The sequence below is a fragment of the Dunckerocampus dactyliophorus genome, chromosome 12, assembly GCF_027744805.1.
Source record: "Dunckerocampus dactyliophorus isolate RoL2022-P2 chromosome 12, RoL_Ddac_1.1, whole genome shotgun sequence".
Lineage (NCBI taxonomy): Eukaryota > Metazoa > Chordata > Actinopteri > Syngnathiformes > Syngnathidae > Dunckerocampus > Dunckerocampus dactyliophorus.
Window position 1 is genome coordinate 3,365,751 of NC_072830.1, and position 23,895 is coordinate 3,389,645.

The window sequence follows — 23,895 nt, forward strand, 5'->3', positions numbered from 1 at the left end:
CCTGTAGATAAGCGCCACGTGATGAAGACGACGGATGAGATCACGTGTCGCGAGGAGCCGGCTGCTACGTCGCTGGAGCTCATCCAGCCGCCAACATGCTTCGCTTTGTGCCTCCGAAAGACGACGCCGAATGTGGAGCGATCCCTAAGAGCACCGCTTCATCAGGAGGAGGAACAGCAAAAGAACGCTGGCGCTCGTTCCTGCACGGGCTGCCTGATGAAGGGGCGGAGGAGGAGGAGGAGGAGGAGGAAGGGTGAGGAATGACGGGCAAGAACACGCAGGAGCGTCTTCTCCTCGTCTTCTCGGAGGGAACATCAGTCCAAGCCATCTTTCAAGCTAGTTTGACCCCCAGACGTCCAAGGAGGCTAAAAAGAAGGCCAGAAAGAAGCTGGATGAAGGATGCACACACACACACACACACACACACACACACATGTACACACACACACACACACACACACACACACACACACACATGTACACACACACACACACACACACACACACACACACACACACACACACACACGCATGTACACACACACACACACACACACACACACACACACACACACGCATGTACACACACACACACACACACACACACACACACACGCATGTACACACACACCTACACACTACTGTAAACATACATGAGAGTTTTCTATCCAAAGGAAAAAGCGTGTTTACGCTTCCATATCTTCTCTTTATATTATTACAAAACTTTACAATCGCTAAAAGGAAAACAGGCCCAAAAAGCATAAATAATATAAAAGTTCTTACAACAGATACATTCATATGAAATGAGATTCCACTACTAGAAAAAAATAAATAAGTCGCCTAACGAGTCTTTTTTTGGGGGGGGGGATGTGCTGTCAGTCTCTTTCCCCGACACGTCCATGGCCAGCGTCCCCGACTGTCCCCTCTCAGGTCCCACATGTGACATCGCCACAGTCACCCCCCCGCCTCCATTTGTCTGAAGGAGGGGCGCGTCATCGCATCTGGCCCCGCCCTCAGACCTCCCGGATCAGCTCCCCAGTCAGGCCGCCAGCGGAGATCCAACCCGGCTTTTCGTCGCAGTCCAAGTCCGGCAGGCCCAGGCTGTCCCAGCACAGCACCGGCCCGTCCTGGTCCACGCAGTCCAGATCCTCCTCGGCTGCACACACGGTCAGGGACCCCGTTATGTAACATGGGGGTCTACAGCACACACGGATCTTTGCTAAAAGTTGTTGATTTAATGTCATTCCGACTAAATTTGAAATGTTGAAAATATATTTCTAGAGTGCAACCAGTAATTTCAATGACATAATGTTACTTTCATTCAGTTTTATTTGACATTTCTTTTATTTTTACTGAATGTAATTCCGTTTAGGAGTCTAAAGGATGAAAGCTGCCATTTAATGAACTGCATTTGACTTTATTTCCATTTTAGATTCTTTTTACTCTTATTATTTAGGATTATTTTGCCTTTTGATAATGCTATTTTTGATTCAATTTAATTTCACATTTAACCAAACACATTTTAATTATTTTTAGTTCAATTTGATTTCTTTTCACATTGAATTGAATGAAATGTAATTTCATTTCGGAGCTGAAAGGGTGCAACCTTATTTCGGTTATATCATCTTCTTTTTGTTTGTTTCATTCCACGTCTAATTAACGAATGAAACGGAATTTGAATTCTAATTCAGTGACGTCATGTTTTTAATTCAATTCATTTATTTAACTTGAATTGAGCGAAATGCGTTTGAATTTGGGAGCTCAAAGGGTGAAACCTGCCGTTTCTTTCATCGGATTGGATTTCAGTTCACGTGAACTTCGAATGTTATTTTGGATTTCATTCAATATCAAATGAAACTGAATTATTTTCGATTCAATGACATGAGGTTGCTTTTTCTACCTTTCATTTATTTTTACATTTCATTGAATTGAGTCGTTTTATGTTTATTTGGTTTCAATTAGTGTTATTTTTCATTTAATTGACTTTTTTTAAAATTTCATATTGAATGAAATATAAAAGGCGACTTTTCTTCCCTTAGTATTTGTGGGATGAGTAAGATTGTTCCTATTTGGGGTCAGCTGGACGTAACGATACGGGTGGGCGGGGCTATCCCACCAATCAGTCCCAAACAGTCTCGATCTCGTGTCCCACCTGTGTCGTCCGCTGGACATCCTGTGTCGTCTTCGACCAGACAGCCTGAATGCGGCGAAGGCGAAGACTCTCTGTGCTCGTCGGGCGGCCGCGCGGCGTCTCCCTCCGGCTCGTCGGCAGGGCGGCGGGGGCAGGGCGACGACGTCTGCCCCAAAGGGACCATCTCCAGGCCGTCCTGCTGGTGGCAAGGCGCCACTCGATGCATGAGGGCGCCGCCAGAGAGGGCGCCATTGGTCTTGTTGTAACACCTGCAGGGACGCCAGTAAAGACGTAAATCTTACCACGTGTGTGCGGGTTGAGGTTAGAAAGCCTCAAGATGAAAGGCTGAATCTCCCCCTCATGTAAACACTTTATCATTCAAAGGCTCGCATCGGGTTTCACCGCTCTTCCTGCTATCGGAACCCGATTCTATCGCGACCGCAACCTCTCTTTCCCTGCAGCGGCGGCAGGCGGGGGTAAATAAACAGAGGCCTCATTAGACGGGCGCGCACGGCTGGGTGCACGCAGGGTAAACTGTGACGCTGACGACGCTTAAGTACATAAACAGGAGCGGCGTGGGAAAGCGGTGCCGCCGCAAAGGAAGCAAAGCTGCACTCGACTAAAAACCATCACCAACGGACTGACCCTGGGGGGGGCATCATTCGTACATAAAGACATTTTCCAAAGAGAGCCGCTGGTACCTGTTGTTGTTGCAGAGGTTCTGACAGCTCATGCAGTCAGAAGATTCGGACTGGGGGAGAGCCGTATACATGCCGCCTCCCTGGAAATAAAAGCAACGCTTAGACGCACGCGTCCTTGAAGACGACAAAAACCACATCGGGACTCACGTTGTGGTGGTGGTGCGGGTGCGGGTGGGGGTGCTCGCAGTCCCCCCTCCCGCCGTGAGGCAGGGTGCCGTCGTGGCCGTGCGGGAAGAGTCCCCCGTTGCCGTTGAGCAGTGCCAGGCCGTTGGGGTGCTTGTGGTGGTGGTGGTGGCAGCCTTGAGGCAACATGGCGCCACCGTGCCCGTAGCCCCCGTGGACGCCGCCGTTGATGCGGCCGGTGCCGGGCAAGGCGGTGTACTCCAGAACGTGCCCGTTCACGTCCGCCGGCTGGTAGAGGTAACCTGGAGGGTCGTATTCTGCAGCAGGAAGCAGGAAGCACAAGGTGTACCGCAAGGCTCAATGCTAGCTCCCGTCACGTTGCACTTCATTTGAAGGATATATAAGGACATAAGAATATTTTAATACATTCATAGAATATTTACATAGAAGAAATAAGTTATATATTTATACAAAACAGAAAACAAATCATTCTAAACATAAAATGTCTAAATATCAATCAATTCTGCTATTATAATTTATAATAATGACACATTAAGAATATTTTCAATAAGTGAATAGAATATTTTTTACTTGTAGAAGAAATACCACACATTTTACTACTTTTTGAAATATAAAAATAAACTACAATATATTCATAACCATGATTCATATACAATGCATAGAGTATATTATACACACAGAATGTCAGAATGAATGAAAAGCAGGCTTGTGGGCACCTCATGTGGTCGTGGGGGGCTACCTGGTGCCCGCGGGCACCACCTTGGTGACCCCTGGCATAGAGTACTATATATTATACACACATGTGTAGTAAGTTACATTTGTTTTGAATTGAATATTGTTTCACTATCAGAAATCCCCGGGGTGTGATGGACGTGTTGGACAAAGGACACAAGCGATGCTTATCAAGCAAGGCGAGGACTGACTGTGCATGTTGTTGTGTTGGCGGTTCCTCCACAGACACATGGCGATGAAGGCCAGCAGGATGATCACCATCACGCCCAGCACGCAGCCCACGATCAGATACAGCAATCCTCCGGGCGGGGCGGGCGGCTCCTGGGGGTGGGGCCAGGGCGGGGTGACGGGCCGTTGGCTGGGGGCGCCCGGAGACTGGCGAGCTGCGGCGGAGAACGGGAAGTAGAGCGTGAGTGACGACAGCGTCTACAGCACACGCTGTTGTGTTTAGGTTTTACGCTTTCAATGACATCTGTATGTTTATTACGAGGAAAACATCATCTGAAGCACAGTTTGACCCTGGAACAGATCACAGATCAGCATGGCGGCTCACCTCTGGTCTCACAGATCATGACGTTGCTGTATTCGCTCTCGCCGCCGGCGTTGAAGCACTGCATCTTGATGTCGTACGACGTCTCCGGCTGGAGGTGTCCGATCATGTGGCGGTCCTTCACACCTGGGAGGGGTCAGGAGAGGGGGGGCGGGGGGATCAGGTGAGCGATGACTTCCTTGGAAAAGGACGCCGTTGATTCTCGCCGCTGTTAATCCCGTGTAATCACACCGTCATTAGTTTTTCCCAGCGCGCTGAGGTCATGTTCTTTCATGCTCACGCACGCACGCACACACGCACGCACACGCACACACAGACACACACACACACACACTCCCTTCTTGTCAGTCCCAGGGGCCCTCACGCAGTTGCTTTACTCTGGTGCAGCTCCATATATGGCAGCTCATATTTGTGCTGGCTTTCCTCCAGTCTTAACACACACACACACGCACACACACACACACACGCACACACACACCCCCACACACGAACACACAGATGAGACGACAACCTGACAAAAACACACCATGTCCAAGCAATGAGGCTCCAATAAGATCAGCTCCAACAAGAATCGCCGCTTATTTTTTCATTGTTTTGACGTTACGTTACCATGGACGCCATCACAACAAAAACCCACAAACACCGAGTACCCCACCCGGCGTCTTCTCTCGGCCTGCGTTCCAACGTACGCACGGTGGCTCCACCGAGCGGCGTCGTTTTGTCCAATGCTTTGGTGAAATCAAATGTCAGAAATTTGGTTAAAATTCAGAAAAGGATTTTTAGAAGATCTTAAAATAAAAAAAAAATAAAAAGTGTTGCACATTTTTTATATGTTGAATTCATTAAGTCATTTCTTGGTTGAATATTTCGTCAAAAAGATGCATATTTAAGCACATTTTGACCTAAATGAAGCATTTTCAAGCATTAAAATGGCCAAATGAGGTCAAATACGCCCTGTATCTAAGGCAAAGATGTCGTGATGGTGTCGTATTGCACACTGGTCACTAGGTGTCAGTATTGTTACACTGATGAGGCCATAGCCACCGCAGGGAGTGCACTGTCCCGAAAAGAACACCGAGGAACTCTCCCAATGCTAACGGGTGAGCCTACATTATGTCTTATTTTCTCTTATTATGTCTACTATATTGGGTAATAGGAGTGTAAAGGTGACTATAGGGGTGTTATTTCATGTTTAGAGGGCTCTAATAATGGTAAAAAAAACATATTTAGAAGGTGGTAAACAGGTTTTCTACGGTCTAACCACAAAAATATTCCATTTCTAAATATGGAATCCAATTAAACCAATTAACTGCGATAAATGAGGGATGACTGTATAGGATATATTATATATAGTATGTGGGTAGTTGTCAGTGAGTTTATTGCAGTACAGCGCAGCATATTTACTGTCTTTGTTATTCATCTTTTGGTATTTCTTGTGGTATCTGGTTTTGATGCTCCTAAATATGTTTTTGGAGTATTTTTATGTATTTATTTGTCTTATGGCATGCAATTTAAGCTACTGTTTTTTTTTTTTTTTTAGCTTTCATGTATTTACTCATTTAAAAGTATAGAATGATAACAGCGGTGAAGGTCAATTTGACTCTTTTTCCGTGTTTTCCGTGTTTAGCCTGTTAGAAATTGTGATGACAGATCTACGTAACGAGTTGACTGGCTGCAATAAATCAGTATAATAAAGCGGTACGATTAGGATTTTTTAGGGTTATGAAAGGTTTTAGTATGAAGCTTGCGGTCAAATGTCCAAAAGTAACATTTATCTTAAAGTCAAGTCTTGACATACTAGAAGTGTCCCCACCAGCGGACACCCACCCAACGGGCGCCAGGCGTCCAGAGACATCCCAAGCATCCCAAGTTCAAAGACCCACCCCCCTTCTTCCTGCAGCTGGCAATCTGAGTCGCTCTGCAGTGCCTGCTCTCGCGTTTCGCCTCCGGCCAGTTAAGTTGAGAGCAGAGAAGGTGAGGTGACGCACCTTCGACCACGTCCCGCTTGTAGTCGCTGTCGTTGTCGCTGTCGGTGGGGCGGTAGTAGATGTAGAAGCCCTGGATGGGGGTGTTGTTGTTACTGGAGGGACTGTACTGTGAGAAACAAACACGGCTGACGTCAGCGCACAGTCGGGGCTAACGCAAACAGCAGTCCACGAGAACGGAAGGAGGAGGTAAGGAGCACTCACGGTCCAGCGCAGCATGATCTGGGTGTCGCTGATGGCGTCGGTGGCGGAGATGTGCGGTCCCACCACGGGGCGGTCCGCCATGCGAGGGCTGGCTTGGGGCACCTGGTAGGGCCTGGATGGGATGCTGTGTGGACTCTCGCCATACAAGTTCATGGCTGCCACCCGGAACCTGTAGCTGGAGCCTGGAACACGCAGCAGCGACGTCAGCTAAGCCGAGCCAGTAGTGGCGTGGTGACACCATGGAAGCGACCATACCGGGTGATGCTTCACAATGGGACAACCATTCAAATATGTATCATATTTTATAAAGTACATAAAAAGGTCCACTATTGTGCACACGGGACTTTTTAAAGATCTTCTAAAAGTGACCCGAGAGCAGGCTTTTGCAGACAAGGGCCACATTCAGAAAACTGTAAGGAAGTGGGGGGCCTCTTCAATATTTTCTTTACTATCCTTACTTTTTAAGAATGAATTGATTTAGGTTGTATGTGATATACAGTGTTTATAGCACTTCTTGGAGACACACTCTGTCGGACAAACACAGCTCATTAGCGTTCACGCCATCACGCGTCCGATACTATAATAACAAAAATATCATTTAGGCTCACCGGGCTCCAGGTTGCGAACCTCCACCGACAACTTGAGCGGCGAGATGTTATCGGCCGCCACGCCCCACTCGGCGCTGCGACCCCGCTTGTATTCCACGCGGAACGCCGTGATGGGCGAGCCGCCGTTAGCTCTGGGGATCCAGGTCACGTAGACGGAGCTTTCGGTCGCCATGGAGATGGTGGGCCGGTCAGGAGCTTCTGGTACTGGAGGAGAGAGAAAAAAAAAAACAACAAAAAACGAGAGATGAAGCTTGGAAGCGAGCAGACCGTCTCTAAATGTCGCCGCATCCCGACTCACGGAAGGATGGAAGAAATTAGCGGAGGAGGAGGAAGAGGAAAGGATAAATCACAGGAGGAATGTGTACTTACTGCACCAGCTGAGAGCCACACAGTTAGACAGGCAGCAGAGTAAGACGAAGAGAGGGGTTAGCGGACGGCTTGCAGGCAGAGAGTTCACTGTTCGATTCCCAGCAGGAGACAAATATCCCGCACTGACCTCTGTCGTGGATGACCACTCCAAAGTGGGTGTTGGGAGTTTTATCCTCTGGAGCTTTGGGCGGCATCAAGACGACGGGAGGCTTGGAGGGATTCTTGTTAGACGAGGCGCTCTTTTCTGAAGGGGGGGGGCAGCAGGAGAGACGGGCGTGAGCAAAACGAGGCGGGAAAGATGTTCCCAGTTGACAAAAGCACTGGACGTGAGGTTTCTGCAGGACGGCGGCGCCACCGTGTTACACAACAGAAAGGTCTCGGCGGAACATCACGCCAATTTCAGGAAGATCAGGAAGACCTCAGATACTTCCTGATAAAGCATGACTGGAAATCCAATAAAGGACGCACATTCTCATCTAAACACGCCCTTTTGCGGACGAGTCAAATATTTCCCAGGGAGGAGGCGTCCAATTTAGGGTAAAAAAAAAAAAGCATCCTACAATCACAGCAGTGGTTTCTGGCTGCTTTGGACGCAGTTTGAACTTTGTTTTCCAGCCGTGCTGTGGTGTGGTCGCTATTATTCTTGGGCTGCACAACGTTTGTGGTTCTTGTTTTATTTTTATTTGTCCCATTTTTTTCACCTCCAGAAAAGTGCCAGAGAATCATGCTTGTTTCTGCTCTCTCCACTGGTTAATGCAGACACCACCAGGTAAGCACAACGCCATTTATTTCTGGTAGGAAGCTTCCATTATATTTAAATAACCATTTCACTTTTTATTTTGACATAAATGTTGCTCAAATGTTAGATTCAAATCCGTTTTTTTTCCCAGAGTAATGATTTAAAAATTAAATAAATAAAAAAATCATTTGTAAATGTGAAAAATAAATGTCTTAAATAATTATTTTAAAGAATAATCATAAATAAATAATACAAGCATCTGAATTAAAATAAATGGTTTGAATAATTTTTTTAATTAATATTAATACATTTAAAAAATGCTTTAAAAAATATTTTAGTATAAATATTATACTATATTGTGTTATATTTTCATATTAGGCTCCAGTACACCCGCAACCCCACCGAGGACAAGCGGTGCAGAAAATGGACGGATATTCTTATATTTATATTTTTGCATCATATTGTTCATTTACTTATATATATTAAATACATTTTTTTAACATCACTTTTTATCATTGCATTTCTGCTTGTGCCCAGACTTTAAGGACATAATAAGTCAATTTATAATAGCAATAATTTATCATAATGTGCATGAATTTGTAGTTAAGTTTGTTATTTTTTCCATCAGGGGTGTCCAAACTGCGGCCCGGGGGCCATTTGCAGCCCGTAGCTCGTTTATTATTGGCACATTTTAGAAATTATATTACATAAAAAAAAACATCAGCAAATAATAATAATAATAATAATAATAATAATAATAATAATAATAGGTGTTAATAATAACATGCTGTGTCACAAAGCTAACACATACAGTAGTTTTGTTTTGAAATACATATAAAAAAGGTATTTTGTAGCCTTTTTGCAAAACTAAAACATGCATCAGTTGGCAGTCTGCTGTGTTTTTTTAAACATGGAAATGATGAAGTAAGAAGTAAAAAAAAGGCCCGTGTTGAGAAGACTGTGCGCTGTGTTCCATACACAAATACTTCCACAGTGGACGATGAATCTAATGTACAAACACGTCTTTCTTTCCTCCGCTGAATGTTTCCAGAAAGTATGACAACAAAACTTGACATTTACTGGGAACATCCTGGCAAGTGTGAAAGCGCTTCCTTTCAGGCCCGACGCTAATTGTTGTTTTCAGAGCGCCGGCCCGGCCAAGCGCTTGTACGCACCTTTGCCGGTGCGGAAGGTGAGCATGGCCGGCTGGCCCTCACCCGCCGAGCTGCGAGCCACCATCAGCACCTCGTACAGGCTGGACGCCTCCAGCTCGGAAAGACGCAGGGAGCGCTCGCTGCCCGGGACGCGCACCGTGTACCAGTTTTCCATCACCGTGGCCATTTCTTCCACCTGAGGCACACAAAGCAACAAACTTCAGAAGTGGGATCATCTTGCAGGGGGTCATGGTTCTGGGAAATGAGATTCACAAAGAAAGCCTGGGAGATTTCAGGCACAGTTTCCAATGCCAGCAGGTTCTTTTGCTGCCAACGTGGTCCAAATCACTTTTATAGTCATAGAGAGCTCATTAGCGAGGAAAAACAGGAAATGAGCAACATCCAGCTCCGTCCAGGTACTATTTTTTTTTTTTTATCGTAACACAACCAGGCCTGCAAGACGCTAACTTAAACAACTCGATGCTGAAGCTGAACTGAAATGTAGAATAAATGGTGACGTATCAGAGAAATGCATTGAAATCTATTCACCAACCGAGGAGTGAACCAGCAACCGCCCTCTGCTTGGGAGTTGAGCCATGCCAACATGCGCAGAATAAGCAGAACGTTAAATGTAAAGTTTATTTCCACCAATAGGGGGCGACATTGAAATTGTCCATTCATTTTCAATGGGGAAAAAAGTTGAATTATGTAAACCGTAGGAATTCTTAGAAAAGTCCAAAGTCCCGACAGATAGCCTAAATGCCCTGAATGGGCTGAACGTTTTGATGTTGGAATGGTTCGGAGCGGTTGAGAAATGTGGGAGTAGTTAGAGGACCAAAAAAAACCATCGGAATTTAAAATTGTGCAACGATTGTTGATTACCAGTCAAACGTTTGGACACACGTCCTCGTGCTACTGGATGAGAAAGTGTGTCTAAACCTTTGACTGGCCGTGTACGCTGAACCGGTGCACGAGTAGTGAGGAGCGAACCAGCGACCGTCAGGTTGGGAGTTGAAATGAATTTCCACCAATAGGGGGCGACATTGAACTTGTCCATTCATTTTCAATGGGAAAGATGTCAGAGAAAATATTGAATCATGGAAAATATAGGAATTTTTAATGATAAAACGAGCTGAGCATTTTGATGTTGGAACGGTTTCAATCGGCTGAGAAATGTTGGAGAAGTTTGGGGACAAAAAAAAAGGAGAATGATTGTTCAAAAGTCAAACTTTTGGACACACTGCCTCGTGCTATTGGAGGAGAACTTTTTCACCAAATAAAGTGCCCGTTCATTTTCAATGGGAAAGCTGGATTAATGAGACTTTAGATTTTTCTTTGTCTATGAGTGTTTTGGTGACACCACCACAGAAGTGTACCCGGAGAAATGCGATGATAACCACAGAACAGGAAATGATTGCGACAAAGGACATCTCCGTCCTGGCTGCACGATATGGCCCGATGGTCAGGCGTGAGGATCGCTATTCATGGATCATCTTAAATGATTCATTAGCGGTGTGGTGAGCACCGATGCAATTCTCTTTTATTGCAAATGCTGATCCAAAATCTGACGAGAACGTCAATATCAAGCTAGTCGGAGGATTTGGAGGCGGAGGAGTGAGCCGTGTGTGCGGTTTATCGGCACGTAACCTCCTGCGGTGGGTTAAGTTCTTTTTCCACTTACGATGCATCTTCAAACACTGGAGAAGATTATTACTCTCCGTTATTTCAAAAGGTAACACTGAATGCGACTCACCTTTCGGTATTTGACAAAATACGCGTTGATGGGGCTCCCGCCGTCGGGCCCCGCCCTCCACTCCAGGTCGTACACGTCGGGTTTGTGCGTCTGAGGCGGGCTGATGATGATGGGAGCGTCCGGCGTGAGGCGGTCGGAGCCGCCGCCAGCGCCGCCGCCTTCTGCATCGTCATCGGTCAGGAAGCGCTCGTGGCCTTCGTCACTCAGCATGGGCGGGAGCGACGGCGACACGTCGGGCGTGACGCCTCTGGAGCGCAGACCTAAGAGAGGAAGATAAACCGGGTTGACATTATGAGATGCCACAGTGCTTGTCTACAAGCCTGAAGGTCGGAGGTGTTGAAGAGTAAGCCACTGAAGTCCACCAGGATGTTTCAACCCTTCCAGTCTGACGACGGTTTGGCGACGGAAGCGTCAGCGAGCATCACGCTGGCATTTTCAAAGCCAAACACGTGAAGGAAGAGGTTAGAGTGGAGGGGTTTACCACAAGGACACATTGCAAGGTTCTGTTCCGTCTGTGTGTGTGTGTGTGCGTGTGTGTGTGTGTGTGTGTGCGCGCGTGTGCGTGTGAGCATGGCACTGCTTGACAGTGTAAAGCAAACAGGCTGCAGGCTGGTAACACTAAACCTGATCCTGGGAGCGCTGCCAGCTGCTGCACATTCCACACGCCAACCATTAAAATACCGGAGAGAATCCACATGCAGTCCGCTTGAGTAACGGCTGAGGCTGCCGCACCAGAGGATGCCATGGAGGGAGGGCTGCCGGGGCCTTGCGCAGAAAAAAAAAATTCCGCTTTTGCGAGGTAAAGGAGATGACGCTATGAGGGATTCCCTGGCTGGGAAGCAGACGTATGGATGGCATCCCTTAATGTCCACGAGGTTGTTACTGATGACTTTCATTATTGGCTGGACGGGAGGTGGTGTAGTGCTATAGTTCAGTTCATAAAATACATTTGGACCACCACAGATAGATTTGCTCGTAAGCACATTATATAGCGGCTGGTCTGCCAGAAAAGAAGAACATGCAGCAGGAGGGTTCATTGTTGCCAACTTAGCGATGATATGTAGCGACTTATCAGACCCCTCTAATACACTTTAAAACAATCTAGTGAAAAGACTTTTGGAGACGCATCATTCTTCTCAAAAAGTACTCACAGGTGGCTCCGTCTTGTTTATGACATTTAAAAGAAACGATAAGAAGAAGCGACAGAAGAAAGTTCATTTGAGTTCTGGACCAAGGGTGTCCAAGGTGCGCCGCAGGGGCCATTCTAAAAATATAAAATAGCTCTCGCAAGAAAAAACGTTGGTGACCCCTGCTCTAAATTGTCCATAGGAATGAATGTGAGTGTGAATGCTTGTTTGTCTATATGTGCCCTGCCATTGGCTGGCCACCAGTCCAGGGTGTACCCCGCCTCTCACCCAAAGTCTGGGATAGGCTCCAGCATGCCCCCGCGACCCTAATGAGGAGAAGCGGCATACAAAACGGATGAATGGATGGTCAAAATATGGCAATAAAGTCATAATCTTATGAGAAGAAAATTGAAGTTGAAAATTGAAAAAAAAAAAAAACAACTTTACGAGAATTTAAGTCAAAATAATTTTGCAAGAATAAACTTTTAATATTATGAGAATCATTTTAGTAGCATAAAGTTGAACTATTAATGAATTTACTTATTTATTTATTTTTAAAGCCGTAATATTGTGAGAACCAAACAAAACAAAATAAGTTGGAGTTTTTAGGGAAAATTAGGCTGGGGGAAAAAAGTTACAATATTATGAGAATAAATTCAAAATATTATGAGAATCAAGAAAATTTATAGGAAGAAAGTTGAAATATAAAAAAAAAAATGGGAAAAAAGAGCAAAGAGCGAAGCATCAGTGGTAGGGTGCCAAAAGGGTGGAGCTACAGACATTGCAGTTCGCTGATTGGTCAACAGGGAAGCGTCACGTTAATTGCATCTAGGAATTAATTACATCACCTGCGCAAACTCTACCAAGCTGCTGAAGTGTGAGAACTTTAATGACCAACCGTTGGTTGGTTGGCCCTCCTGCATCTCACAAAGAGCCAATCACATACCAAAGGAAAAGACAGCGGCATCTCTTGTTGCCACGGTGACGGCGACAACACACCCAAGCAGATAACCTGTGCGTTCTGTCTGAGGTCAGTAACAATAACACACTGATGCCTTCAAGCCCAAACTGACCGCAGCTGGTTGTTTCGCTCTTATCAGCCTCACATTTTGTCTTCCTGTGGAACCACCAGAGGGGAGGACGAAGGAAGCGGGCGGGTGTTGTGATGTCTTCGTAGCTAAAAGGCAGTTGTGTAGCACGCTGACAGGCCGGGTGGTCTGCTCCTCGTCATAACCCTTCACGGCTACTCCTCGCATTCCAGCGTCCGGGGGCTTATCCCTGACGGCGTGCACAAAGCTCACTCTCACGCTCGAGCTCCACGCGCCGCTCAAGGAAGGAGGGCGGCCTTGGCCTTGCAAACAGAAGACGCAAACAGCGACTCCCTGCAGATGTAGTCCGGGGCCCTTGACTTAACCCTGTCCTTTCTGGACGAGGTACGTGTTTGCTAACTGTGTCACTGTAAAAGTAACTTTGGCCAATGAAGTGGAGGCTTTCTGGAGGAAAGGTAGTGGAGGATACCTCAATTCGCATATGTGCTGATACTATTCCGATACCAGAGCTACATTATCATTAATGCTGATTTGATACGAGGCAAGCACGATATTGTAGCGACCCTGGAAGTTTTCTTTAGTGTTAGGACTGTTTTGTGGGGCCATGAACGCCTCAGGACAGCTACATTCGCTGATACTCTTTTGGCTACGTTATCCTTCTAGCTACATTTGCTCCGCAGGCCGTATCGCAATTTTTGGGTGAATGATGCTGGTATGGGAACCCTACACCGATGCCAATACCGGACTGGATTGACCCCATCCCTGCGACCGATACCTACAAATACAAAGCCAACTACAGACTCAAGTCCAAGCTTTGATTATTCCACGAGACATGCATGTAAATAACCACCATGTATCCCAACGGACATCCTCCATTTGTTTATGATACAACATATATAAATAAACATAGATAAATACAACATAAAGCGACAGAGAGAGACAAAAGCCAGAGAAATAGTCACATCCATATGGAGGACCCGTTTCCACCACTGAAAGAGAAAAAAATATCCCAATGTTAAGTCGGAATTATGAGGTAAAAAGCCAAAATTATGACATAAAAAAACTGACGAAATTAAGAGATTAAAAAATCCTAATTATGAGATAGAAAGTCGAAATTACGAGACAAAAAAAACAGTTATGTGATAAAAAGTAAAAATTCTGAGACAAAAAAAAATCATAATTATGAGATAAAAAGTCAGACATAAAAAGATAAAAAGACATAATTAGGACTTTACCAGTGGGATGTTTTTCTTTCAGTGGCGGAAACGGGCTTCCGTAGATGCATGACTGTTGCTCAATTAAAATCAAACAACAAAATCACGACAGATGTTACATGAATATCAAGCGTCCGTGCCCACACGCTCTAATTAACGCCTCTATTCAATTAACCACACATGCAAACAACCGCTGGGGTCTCTAATTAGTGCCAGTTCAAACAAGCATTGGCTTTATCAGCTGTGGCTGTAGGCAACCTCCTGAGGTAGTCTTACTCCACACTGTGGCACTTGAAGTATCACGAGTAGTCAGCATCCAGCAGCTTCATCCAACTCTGCATGTGGGTGCATGTGGGTGTGCAATGGTGCAAAAATGCTCCTTACTGCTATTCCAACATTGGTTCTATTCATTTGGCTGCTGTGTTGTGCAATAATTGTCCATAAATGAGCGTTTTCCTCTGCCCTTTCTCATGCCCCCCACCTCGTTATTTAAGTAAAACTCATGAGAAAAAGCTTTATTTACCGAGCAGGATTGAGTTTTACGTACCTGACTGCACGCTCAGCAGGCCCGCCAACTGCGCCGATCCGACACCGTTATCCAGCACGCACTGATACACGCCCTCGTCCCGCGGCTCCACGCCCGTGATGACTAGGGAGCCTCCGGAGACCTGAACGTGACTCGATGGAGTGACGGGCTCGGCGTTGAACAGCCAGGTGACGTTGGGGGCGGGGTTTCCCGCCACTACGCAGGAAAAACGGGCGGTGGAGCCCGGAGAGGCGCGCTGGTCGATGAGGCCCCCCAGGATGGACGCAGGTTCTGCAAAGGGCCAGACCCCTGTCAGACTTTTAAAAGACCCCAACGGAGCACACACACACTTGGGAGTCACCCCCTCACCGAGAACTTTGACGGTGTAGTTGGCGCCGACCACGAGCCCTCGCTCGCTCTCAGCGACGCAGGCGTACACACCTTCATCAGCCCTCGTCACGGCGCCAAAGTCCAAATTGCCGCGCAGTCGTCGCACCGACGACACCGGCTGGACCTCCTTACCGTCCTTCAACCACGTGGACTTTGGCGCAGGACTACCGGACACGACGCACTCCAGCGTGTAAGGCTGCCACTGCTGCAGCACCACAACCACGGGGGAGGCGGGGTAGACTATCCGCACCGGGGATGAGGCGGCGTCTAAACAAAATGTGCCAAGCGTTAGGAGCGATCCATAACAAAAGAACACAAAAAACGGACACAGAGTTCTCGTGGGCTTACGTCTGACAGTGAGTTTGGTACCATGAGTCTGCGTGACGGTTTGGCCTGTGACGGGATTGTACGAGCCACACTTGTAGACGCCCTGGTGGCGAGCTGACACAGACACAATCTGGAGGTTCCCGGACGGAAGAACTAAGTAGTCATCTGAAACCAGACATACAGTAGTTGTCCAGGTTTGAAGAGAAGAGGCTGTTGTAATACTTTAATAATAATGTGGAGCGCATGAGAAAGTGGAAAGGAAAACATAGCAAGTACATAGCACAGGGGTGTCCAAACCTTTTCCAGCGAGGGCCACATAGTGAAAAATAAAAGGCTGCAACTTTGCCACTTTGATACTTTGTAATGTTAAGAAGTTATATATAAATATATATATATATTTTAAGAACAAAACATCTCCCCTTTGTGATGTAGGCGAAAAAGCCCATTGTTAGTATCAATTTCTGTCTTCGCTCTTTTTTTAACCATTGTTTTTAATTTTCCAAATATTTTAACTTAAAAAAAAAAAAAAATTTCAAATAAATTTCCTTCCCATAATATTATGACTGTATTCCCATTTTTTTATTAGAAGTTTTTTCCCAACCTAATTTTCCAAAAATGATAACTTTATTTTGTTTTGTTACTTATAATATTACGACCTTTTAAAAACGTATTTTTTCCATTAACATTTCAACTCTATGCCACTAAAATGACATTATTTTTCCTCATCATATTAGTTACAATAAAATTGTGACTTTTTTTCTCGTTAGAGTCCAACTTTTTGAAAAAGTCAAATTACATCTGTTTTTTTCAGCTTTATTAAATAATCTTCACATATTCTCTTTTTGTAATATTATGACTTTACTGTATTTCCATAATAGTTTGACTTTATTCCCATAACATTTTTTATATAATTATAACATTTTTCTCTTCAAGTTTTAACTTTATTTTTGTCAAATGATGTATTTTTTTGCAATTTCTGCTGTTTTTTTCCCCAACTATCTCAACTTTCTTCTTGTAGATTTTCTTCTCGTAATTAGCAGATTATTTGCATAATATTTTCACTTTATTCTTGCAACATTATAACTTTTTCCGCAACCAAATTTTGCCAAAATAACAACTTAGCTTTGTTTCTCATAACATTCCGACTTAAAAAATGGATTTTAATATTTCAACTAAAATGATGTTATTTTTCCTCATAATATTATTTTGTTGTTCTCATAAAGTTATGACATTTTCTCGTTAGATTACAATTTGTTTTCTATTAATATTATAATATTTGTCTACATTTTTAATTATATTTTTAGAGTGTGCCACAGGCCAATTAAATAACATTCGCGGGCCGCAAATGGTCCCCAGGCTGCACCTTGGACATCTCTGATATAGCACAACACAGCACAGCAACAGAACCAATGTTGTAATAACAAAGTGCTGTTGTCCATGTAGTGTATGTCCAGAAATTCGATGTATCTGCAGGTCCAACCCAACCCACCTGTGGACATCTCCACACGCTCCCCTCGCACTCGTAGCCTGGGCAAAGCCGGGGGAACGCTGTGGGGCAGAGGACACTCGATGACTGCGCTGCTGCCTTCCTGCACGGATAACGTCCGCCGCCGACTGTCTTCGTATTCTGAAATCTCTGCAACGTCCAAGGAGAGGAAGCTACTCAGACAATATTGGCGTGTAATGTGCACGAGTGCAAAGGAAAAGGAAAAGGCAAAGGCTCATTAAGGATGTAGATGGAAGGGCGCCAAGTAAAAACTCCTACTGCTTCCTTCCCGCCACCGCTGAGCGGCAGGCGTCCTCTCTAAGCACGCACTTCCCTTTCTAAGTGCAACTTCCTGTCTGGCCTTACGCCCGCCTGCTTTAATGAGAGTGAAAGGGAACCGTGTGTACCTGCTAATGCCACACGTGCATGTCGGCTGGCTACGGCCGGCCCATCCTCCAAGCGCGCCACACACTGATAGACGCCGGTGTGGGCGGCCTGCAGGGAGGAGATGGTGAGGGACCCGCCGTTCAGCTCCACACCGGGCAGGGTGTCGGCTCGCAGGGGGGTGTCTCCGAAGCGCCAGGAAACGGCCGCCGATGGAGGGTTGACGGAGCAGCGCAGGCGAGCCACGGAGCCTTGGCTCTGAAGCAAGGAGGCGGGCTCAGAGCGGAAGGACGGGTATTGAACTGGGAAGAGGGAAAACATTCAAGGTTCAAGAGACGTGTTCTTTGAGAAAAAAACAAACTTACATGCAAGGAGACAAATCAATACAACCTGATGGCTTCTAGAGAAAATGTATGACCATTCATGCTAAACTGTCACATATGTGAGGAGAGGGTTGATATCCTCCTTCTATGAGGGACAGAGACCATGAAGGGCAGACTCACATGCCCAGACTAGGCTATTTGAATCAAGTCATTAAGCATGTGGACGACTTGTTTTGGAGACAAGAGGTGTCTAGCCTTGAGCAGACAATCCAAACGTTTTTTCAGCAATGGCCACATAGTGAAAAATGAAAGGATGCAACTTGGCCACTTTAATATTTTCTAAAGCTACACATTTAGATATGCTAAGAAGTTATATACACGGGTGGTTTTTGGCACATTTGTCACACTTAAATGAAAAGAACTGAACACAAAATGCAGTTTTTAAATCAAACTTTTTTCTTCAGTCATCCAGAGGTGGGCTTGCTGGTGTGTTTTGGATCATTGTCCTGCTGCAGAACCCAAGTTGCTTTCAGCTTGAGGTCACCAACAGATGGCCGGACATTCTCCTTCAGCAGAACTCATGCTTCCGTTTATCACAGCAAGTCTTCCAGGTGCTGAAGACCATTACACTACCACCGCCATATTTTACTGTTGCTGTGATGTTCTTTTTCTGAAATGCGGTGTTACTTTTATCACTTTTTCCCAGAGGGCCATGTAGGTTTGGATTTTTTTTTCTTCTCCCTTAATAATAAAAAGTTTAATTTAAAAACTGCAATTTGTGTTCAGTTGTGTTGTCATTGACTACTCTTTTTCCCCACATTTTTGCTGTCTTTTTTCTTAAAATAATCTTGTCAGTTTTCTTCTCATAAAAATGTTACTTTATTCCAATAATATTTGACTTGATTCCCATATTGCACATTTTTTTCTTTAATATTTCAAGTCGATGCGACTAAAATGATATTATTTTTTCAGAATTATATTCTCAGTTTATTCTTGTAAAATTGCAGCTTTTTTTCATTATCACATATTTTAGACTTTATTCTCGTAAAATTAGAGTTGTTTTTCCATTTATGTGTTTTTTTTTAAATTTATTTTCTAACTATTGACTGACTGACTTTATTCTCGCAACCTAATTTTCCAAATATTACTACTTCATTGGTCATTCTGTTTGTTTTACATAATATTCCGACTTTAAAAAATAACATCTTTCTTTGATATTGTAACTTTATGCAACTAAATGACATCATTCCCATAAAAGGGCGAGCTTCCAACCTTTTTCTCGGAATATTTTGACTTTATTTATATTATATTATATTTTTACATTGTGCCACGGAACAATTAAAAAAAACAAAAAAAACAGCTGCGGGCTGCAAATGGCCCCCAGGCCACACTTTGGACACCCCTGGAATAGCTGGAAGTAACACGTACTTTTTCGGAATGTTGCACCATCCTGTGCAAAGCACACAAAGACACAAGTGAGCGCTTTCCTTGCTGGCAGAACCGGGCGTGGAACTCGAACCTTGCTTTGTTCGCAAAACGGCTTTAGCTCTTTCGCTCCCGTGAAAACTAAAACTCTTGCCATTGCTGCCTTACTCTGATTCAGATGCAATTTAGGTCCAATTCTTACATCCGAAAGAACGCTTCCTGCCTGCCACTGTCAGTAAAAAGCGAGCAACGACACCGAACAGCTGTCACCAATTTCTAAAGTTGTGACATGAGAAATGTAAAAGATCTCGTAGAAACCTCACTACGTTCTCGTACCCAACCGTTCACGAGATGTAGGAGTGACACACCAACCTCATAAAAGTGTGACAAATATGCAAAAAACTGAGAAATCAGGAAGGGGTCAAACACTTCTTCACACCACTAAGATCAAGGTCATGTAAGATAATCAAACAAATGTAAATATTAATCAATGACAACACAATTGAACACTTTATGCACTTTTTAAATGAAACTTTAGATTATTATGAGGGAAGATAGATTAAGATCTATCAGTATGGAAAAGGCTATGAAGCCATTTGTAAAGCTTTGGGACTCCAGCCAACCACAGTGAGAGCCATTACCCACACATGGCGAAAACATGGAACAGTGGTGAACCTTCCCAGGAGTGGCCGGCCAACCAAAATGACCCTGAGAGTGCAGCCACGACTCATCCAAGAGGTCACAAAAAAACCCACCATAACATCCAAAGAACTGCAGGCCTCACTTGCCTCAGTTAAGGTCAGTGTTCATGACTCCACCATAAGAAAGACACTGGGCTAAAACGGCCTGCATGGCAGAGTTCCAAGACCAAAACCACTGCTGAACAAAAACAACATTAAGGCTTGTGTCACTTTTTCCAGAAAACATCTTGATGATCCCCAACACCTTTGGGAAAATATGAGACAAAACTAACTTTTTGGAAGGTGTGTGTCCCATTACATCTGTCGTAAAAGTAACACTGCATTTCAGAAAAAGAACATCATACCAACAGTAAAATATGGTGGTGGTAGTGTGATGGTCTGGGGCTACTCTGCTGCTTTCGGACCTAAAAGACTTACTGTGATAAATGGAACCATGAATTCCGACCTCAAGCTGAAAGCAACTTGGGTTCTGCAGCAGGACAATGATCCAAAACACACCAGCAAGTCCACCTCTGAATGGCTGAAGACTTTGGAGTGGTCTAGTCCAAGTCCTGACCTGAATCCTATTGAGATGCTGTGGCATGACCTTAAAAAGGAAAAGCCTCCAATGTGGCTGAATGACAACAATTCTGCTAAATTCCTCCCCAGCGCTGGAAGAGACTCATTGCAAGTTATCACAAACGCTTGATTGCAGTTGTTGCTGCTAAGGGGGGCCCAACCACTTATTAGCTTTAGGGGGCAATCACTTTATCACACAGGGACATGTAGCTTTGGATGTTTTCTCCCTTAATGATAAGAAGTTTCATGTAAAAAGTGCATCAAGTGTTGAGTTGTGTTGTCATTGACTAATATTTACATTTCTTTGATGATCTCAAACGCGTGACAAACACAAAAACAAGAAATCAGGAAGGGGAGGGGGCAAACACTTTTTCACACCACTGTAGGCCTGAAAAGTTTTGTCCCTCTAAGGACAACATGTATACAGTACATACGACAATCCAAATTCGGTCTGTTTGGCCTTGGTGGAGGTAACTCACGTGTGCTGCTGACGAGCAGGGACTGGCTGAGACACAGCACAGTGGACAGGAGGACCCTGAGGCCACTGTCCATGGTGCCCTTTGACCCCTGCCAGCAGCCGTGTTGCCCGCCGTGCACGCTCTCCTCTGATTGGCCAACCTGGAGGAAGAAAAAGACAAACACGTCAGACAGGAGCCGCTTGTTACGGCCATAGAAGACACAGGACGACGTCGCTAATCTCCCCGTCGCACCACTTAACCCCCCCCTTCTCACACACTGGTCTTCACGGAGGCCGGAATGCACCCCCCACCTCGCCCCCCCCCCCCCCCCCCCCCCCCCCCCCCCCCCCCGCAGGACTGATGGAGTGTCCTCTTCATATCAGTCTCATGTCACAGCGCGCTGCTTCCTCATAGGCTCACTGTAGCCTGACGTCTCGGCCCAGAACGGACGGGAGGACGTAGAAAAAAAGGATCAGGTAATTAGGAGCATTCCTGCATCCTTTTCAAGCACCAGCCCCCCCTCAAGCTCCTCTTCAGGACAGTAATCCCACCAGGCTTTGATCCCGGGGGTTCCTACTCGGTAACCAGGGCTTGAGCTGGAGCACGCGGGAACAATGGCCGCCCAGCTGGGATATTGATGAGGGAGCTTCAGCAGGAAGAGCCCAGAGCAGCTCAGGGGTGTCGCAAATGAAAAAGATGAGGTTTCCACCTGCTTCACCGTCACCGTGGCAACAACAGATGCTGCTGTCCTGACCAGGAACCACAGCAGCATCGATACCATGTTTTGTAATTCAAGTGAAAACAATTTGAATACACGACCGGGCCGGTTGTCGATGCTAAAAAAATGAAAATACTGTAAACAAATCTATCAAGAAAAATCAAATGTAATCACTCTACGTACATATTAAAATCTTTAAATATATTCACATTTTTAAATTCTAAACATGATTTCAATGATATCAATTGTATCATTCAATACATTATTAATATATTTGAAATACATTCATATTGATCATTTTTAAAAATATAATATTTTAAAATATATACGCTAGACGATATTAATATATGGATTCATTTTCATTTATTATTTGAGAGCATTTGAAGACGTAACGTCTGTTTAAAAAAAAAAAAAATCCGTTGGGGTTTCCCAAGCATTCACTTATTTGTGGCGGCCCGACACAAATAAAATTGGACCGCCACAAATAGATTTGGAGCTACAAGTTGGCCCTCGCTCATAAACACGTCATAATGGGACTGTCTGCCAATGTGGCTTGTTGTTCCAACTGCGAACACTAGATGGCATCCTAACTCTGCTTCTCAACGCACCTGAGAATAAGAAGACGTAGCAGGAGGGATCAGTGTTGCCAACTTAGCCACCTTGCTGCCATATTTATTGAGTCTTTCAAACACAACCAGTGACAAAGCTATTTTGGACACTAACATGAAAGCGCGTACTGATCTTCCTCCTGGGTGGCTCCGTCTTGCTTGTGACATTAAAAAAACATTTTTTTTAAGTGACAGAAGAAAGTTCATTTGTACTTCTAAACATATTTCTTTTATTTTTCATGTTTTTTGCTCAGTTTTTGTCTCTCAAGTGGTCCACGAAAATGGCATGCGCAATTATGCAAAGCCCCCGCCACAGGTAGATTGCAGCCCTGTGGAAAGCGCGATTAATCAGGTGAGAACCAGCAGGCATGATGATCCTCACCACCGACTTGAATGAAAGGACAAAGATGAAGCAACAAGACTAATCGTCACTCGGGACGACGCGGCAGCAGAAAATGTCGACGGAACTCGGCGGCGAGACGCAAAGACAAGAAAAGTAATAACGTGTGGCGATCCAGTGACGGAACAACGCACATCGCAATTGATGCTAGTGACAGAAAAGCACTCGTTTAAAACAACCAAAGTAAAAACCTGCCAATGAATTGAATTAAAGAGGCTTATTTTGGCAAGAATTCTGTCCAAAGAAAAGCACATCTAATACGTTTGAAGCTTTGTTTTGTGACTTTTCTCACATCTTCCCACTATGATTACCTGATTTCATTATCATATTATCACTAGCATAGCATAGCGTCCATTACTAGCGGAACTTGCCTCACAAAAAACTATATTGTGGTTTTACGCGCAGTTAAAAATACAACAAAGCATCGGCGCTCAAACTTCTCCCACCGAAGGCCGCAGACTGGAAAATCAAAGGATGCGAGGCCACTTTACATTTTGTCAAGCAGTTTAGCGACTTTTTCTCCTTACAATACACTTTTTTCATGATGATTATGATTATTATTTTTACAAATATGTCAACTATATTCTTGCAAATCTTTTTTCTCATACCAGCATGGCTTTATCCCAAATATTTTGATTTCATTCTCCTAATTGAATTCCTCCTAATTTAATTCTCCTAATTTTTTTTCTACCCTAATTTTCCAAAAGTTGCATCTTTATTCTTTTTCATTTACTCATGATTTTACGACTTTTTTTTTCAAAACAACAAAAAAACATCCTTTTTTTTCTTTAAATTTTCAACTTCATGCTTCTAAATGACATCTTTTCTGTCTAACATTATGACTTTATTGCTGTAAAATTATGATTTTTTTTTCTTGAAAGATTACCACTTTTTTTTGGGACAGTAGAACTTTATTCTTTTAATATTTCAACTATACTCGTAAAATTATTGCACTTTTTTCCATCCTTTTACCCGTTTTTTTTGTCTTTTCGGGGGCTAGTGTCAATGACAATGGATCTAAATAGTATGAGCTAGCGCGCTAGCTAGCTGGCTCGTCACAGGGAAACATTTTCAACACATCAGTAAAACATACGTACACCATAGCGATCTAATTTACCTTATTTATTATGG

The 23,895-nt window shown here is 44.5% G+C and overlaps 1 protein-coding gene across 1 annotated transcript in view; it reads right to left on the reverse strand.

Moving 5' to 3' along the window:
• Positions 1–573: 573 nt before the first annotated feature.
• Positions 574–23,895, reverse strand: part of cdon (cell adhesion associated, oncogene regulated) — a 35,555-nt gene continuing 12,233 nt past the window's right edge. The window contains exons 2-19 of the mRNA XM_054795269.1: positions 21,060–21,198; positions 17,597–17,875; positions 17,193–17,339; positions 15,725–15,868; positions 15,356–15,643; positions 15,008–15,277; positions 11,071–11,330; positions 9,339–9,513; positions 7,552–7,668; positions 7,056–7,259; positions 6,448–6,629; positions 6,247–6,352; positions 4,262–4,384; positions 3,900–4,091; positions 2,980–3,272; positions 2,833–2,912; positions 2,153–2,400; positions 574–1,156 (exon numbers count right to left, since the gene is read on the reverse strand). Coding sequence (XP_054651244.1) covers positions 1,014–1,156; positions 2,153–2,400; positions 2,833–2,912; positions 2,980–3,272; positions 3,900–4,091; positions 4,262–4,384; positions 6,247–6,352; positions 6,448–6,629; positions 7,056–7,259; positions 7,552–7,668; positions 9,339–9,513; positions 11,071–11,330; positions 15,008–15,277; positions 15,356–15,643; positions 15,725–15,868; positions 17,193–17,339; positions 17,597–17,875; positions 21,060–21,132 — 3,324 coding nt within the window. The 5' untranslated portion in view covers positions 21,133–21,198 and the 3' untranslated portion in view covers positions 574–1,013. The remainder of the gene's footprint in view (positions 1,157–2,152; positions 2,401–2,832; positions 2,913–2,979; positions 3,273–3,899; positions 4,092–4,261; positions 4,385–6,246; positions 6,353–6,447; positions 6,630–7,055; positions 7,260–7,551; positions 7,669–9,338; positions 9,514–11,070; positions 11,331–15,007; positions 15,278–15,355; positions 15,644–15,724; positions 15,869–17,192; positions 17,340–17,596; positions 17,876–21,059; positions 21,199–23,895) is intronic.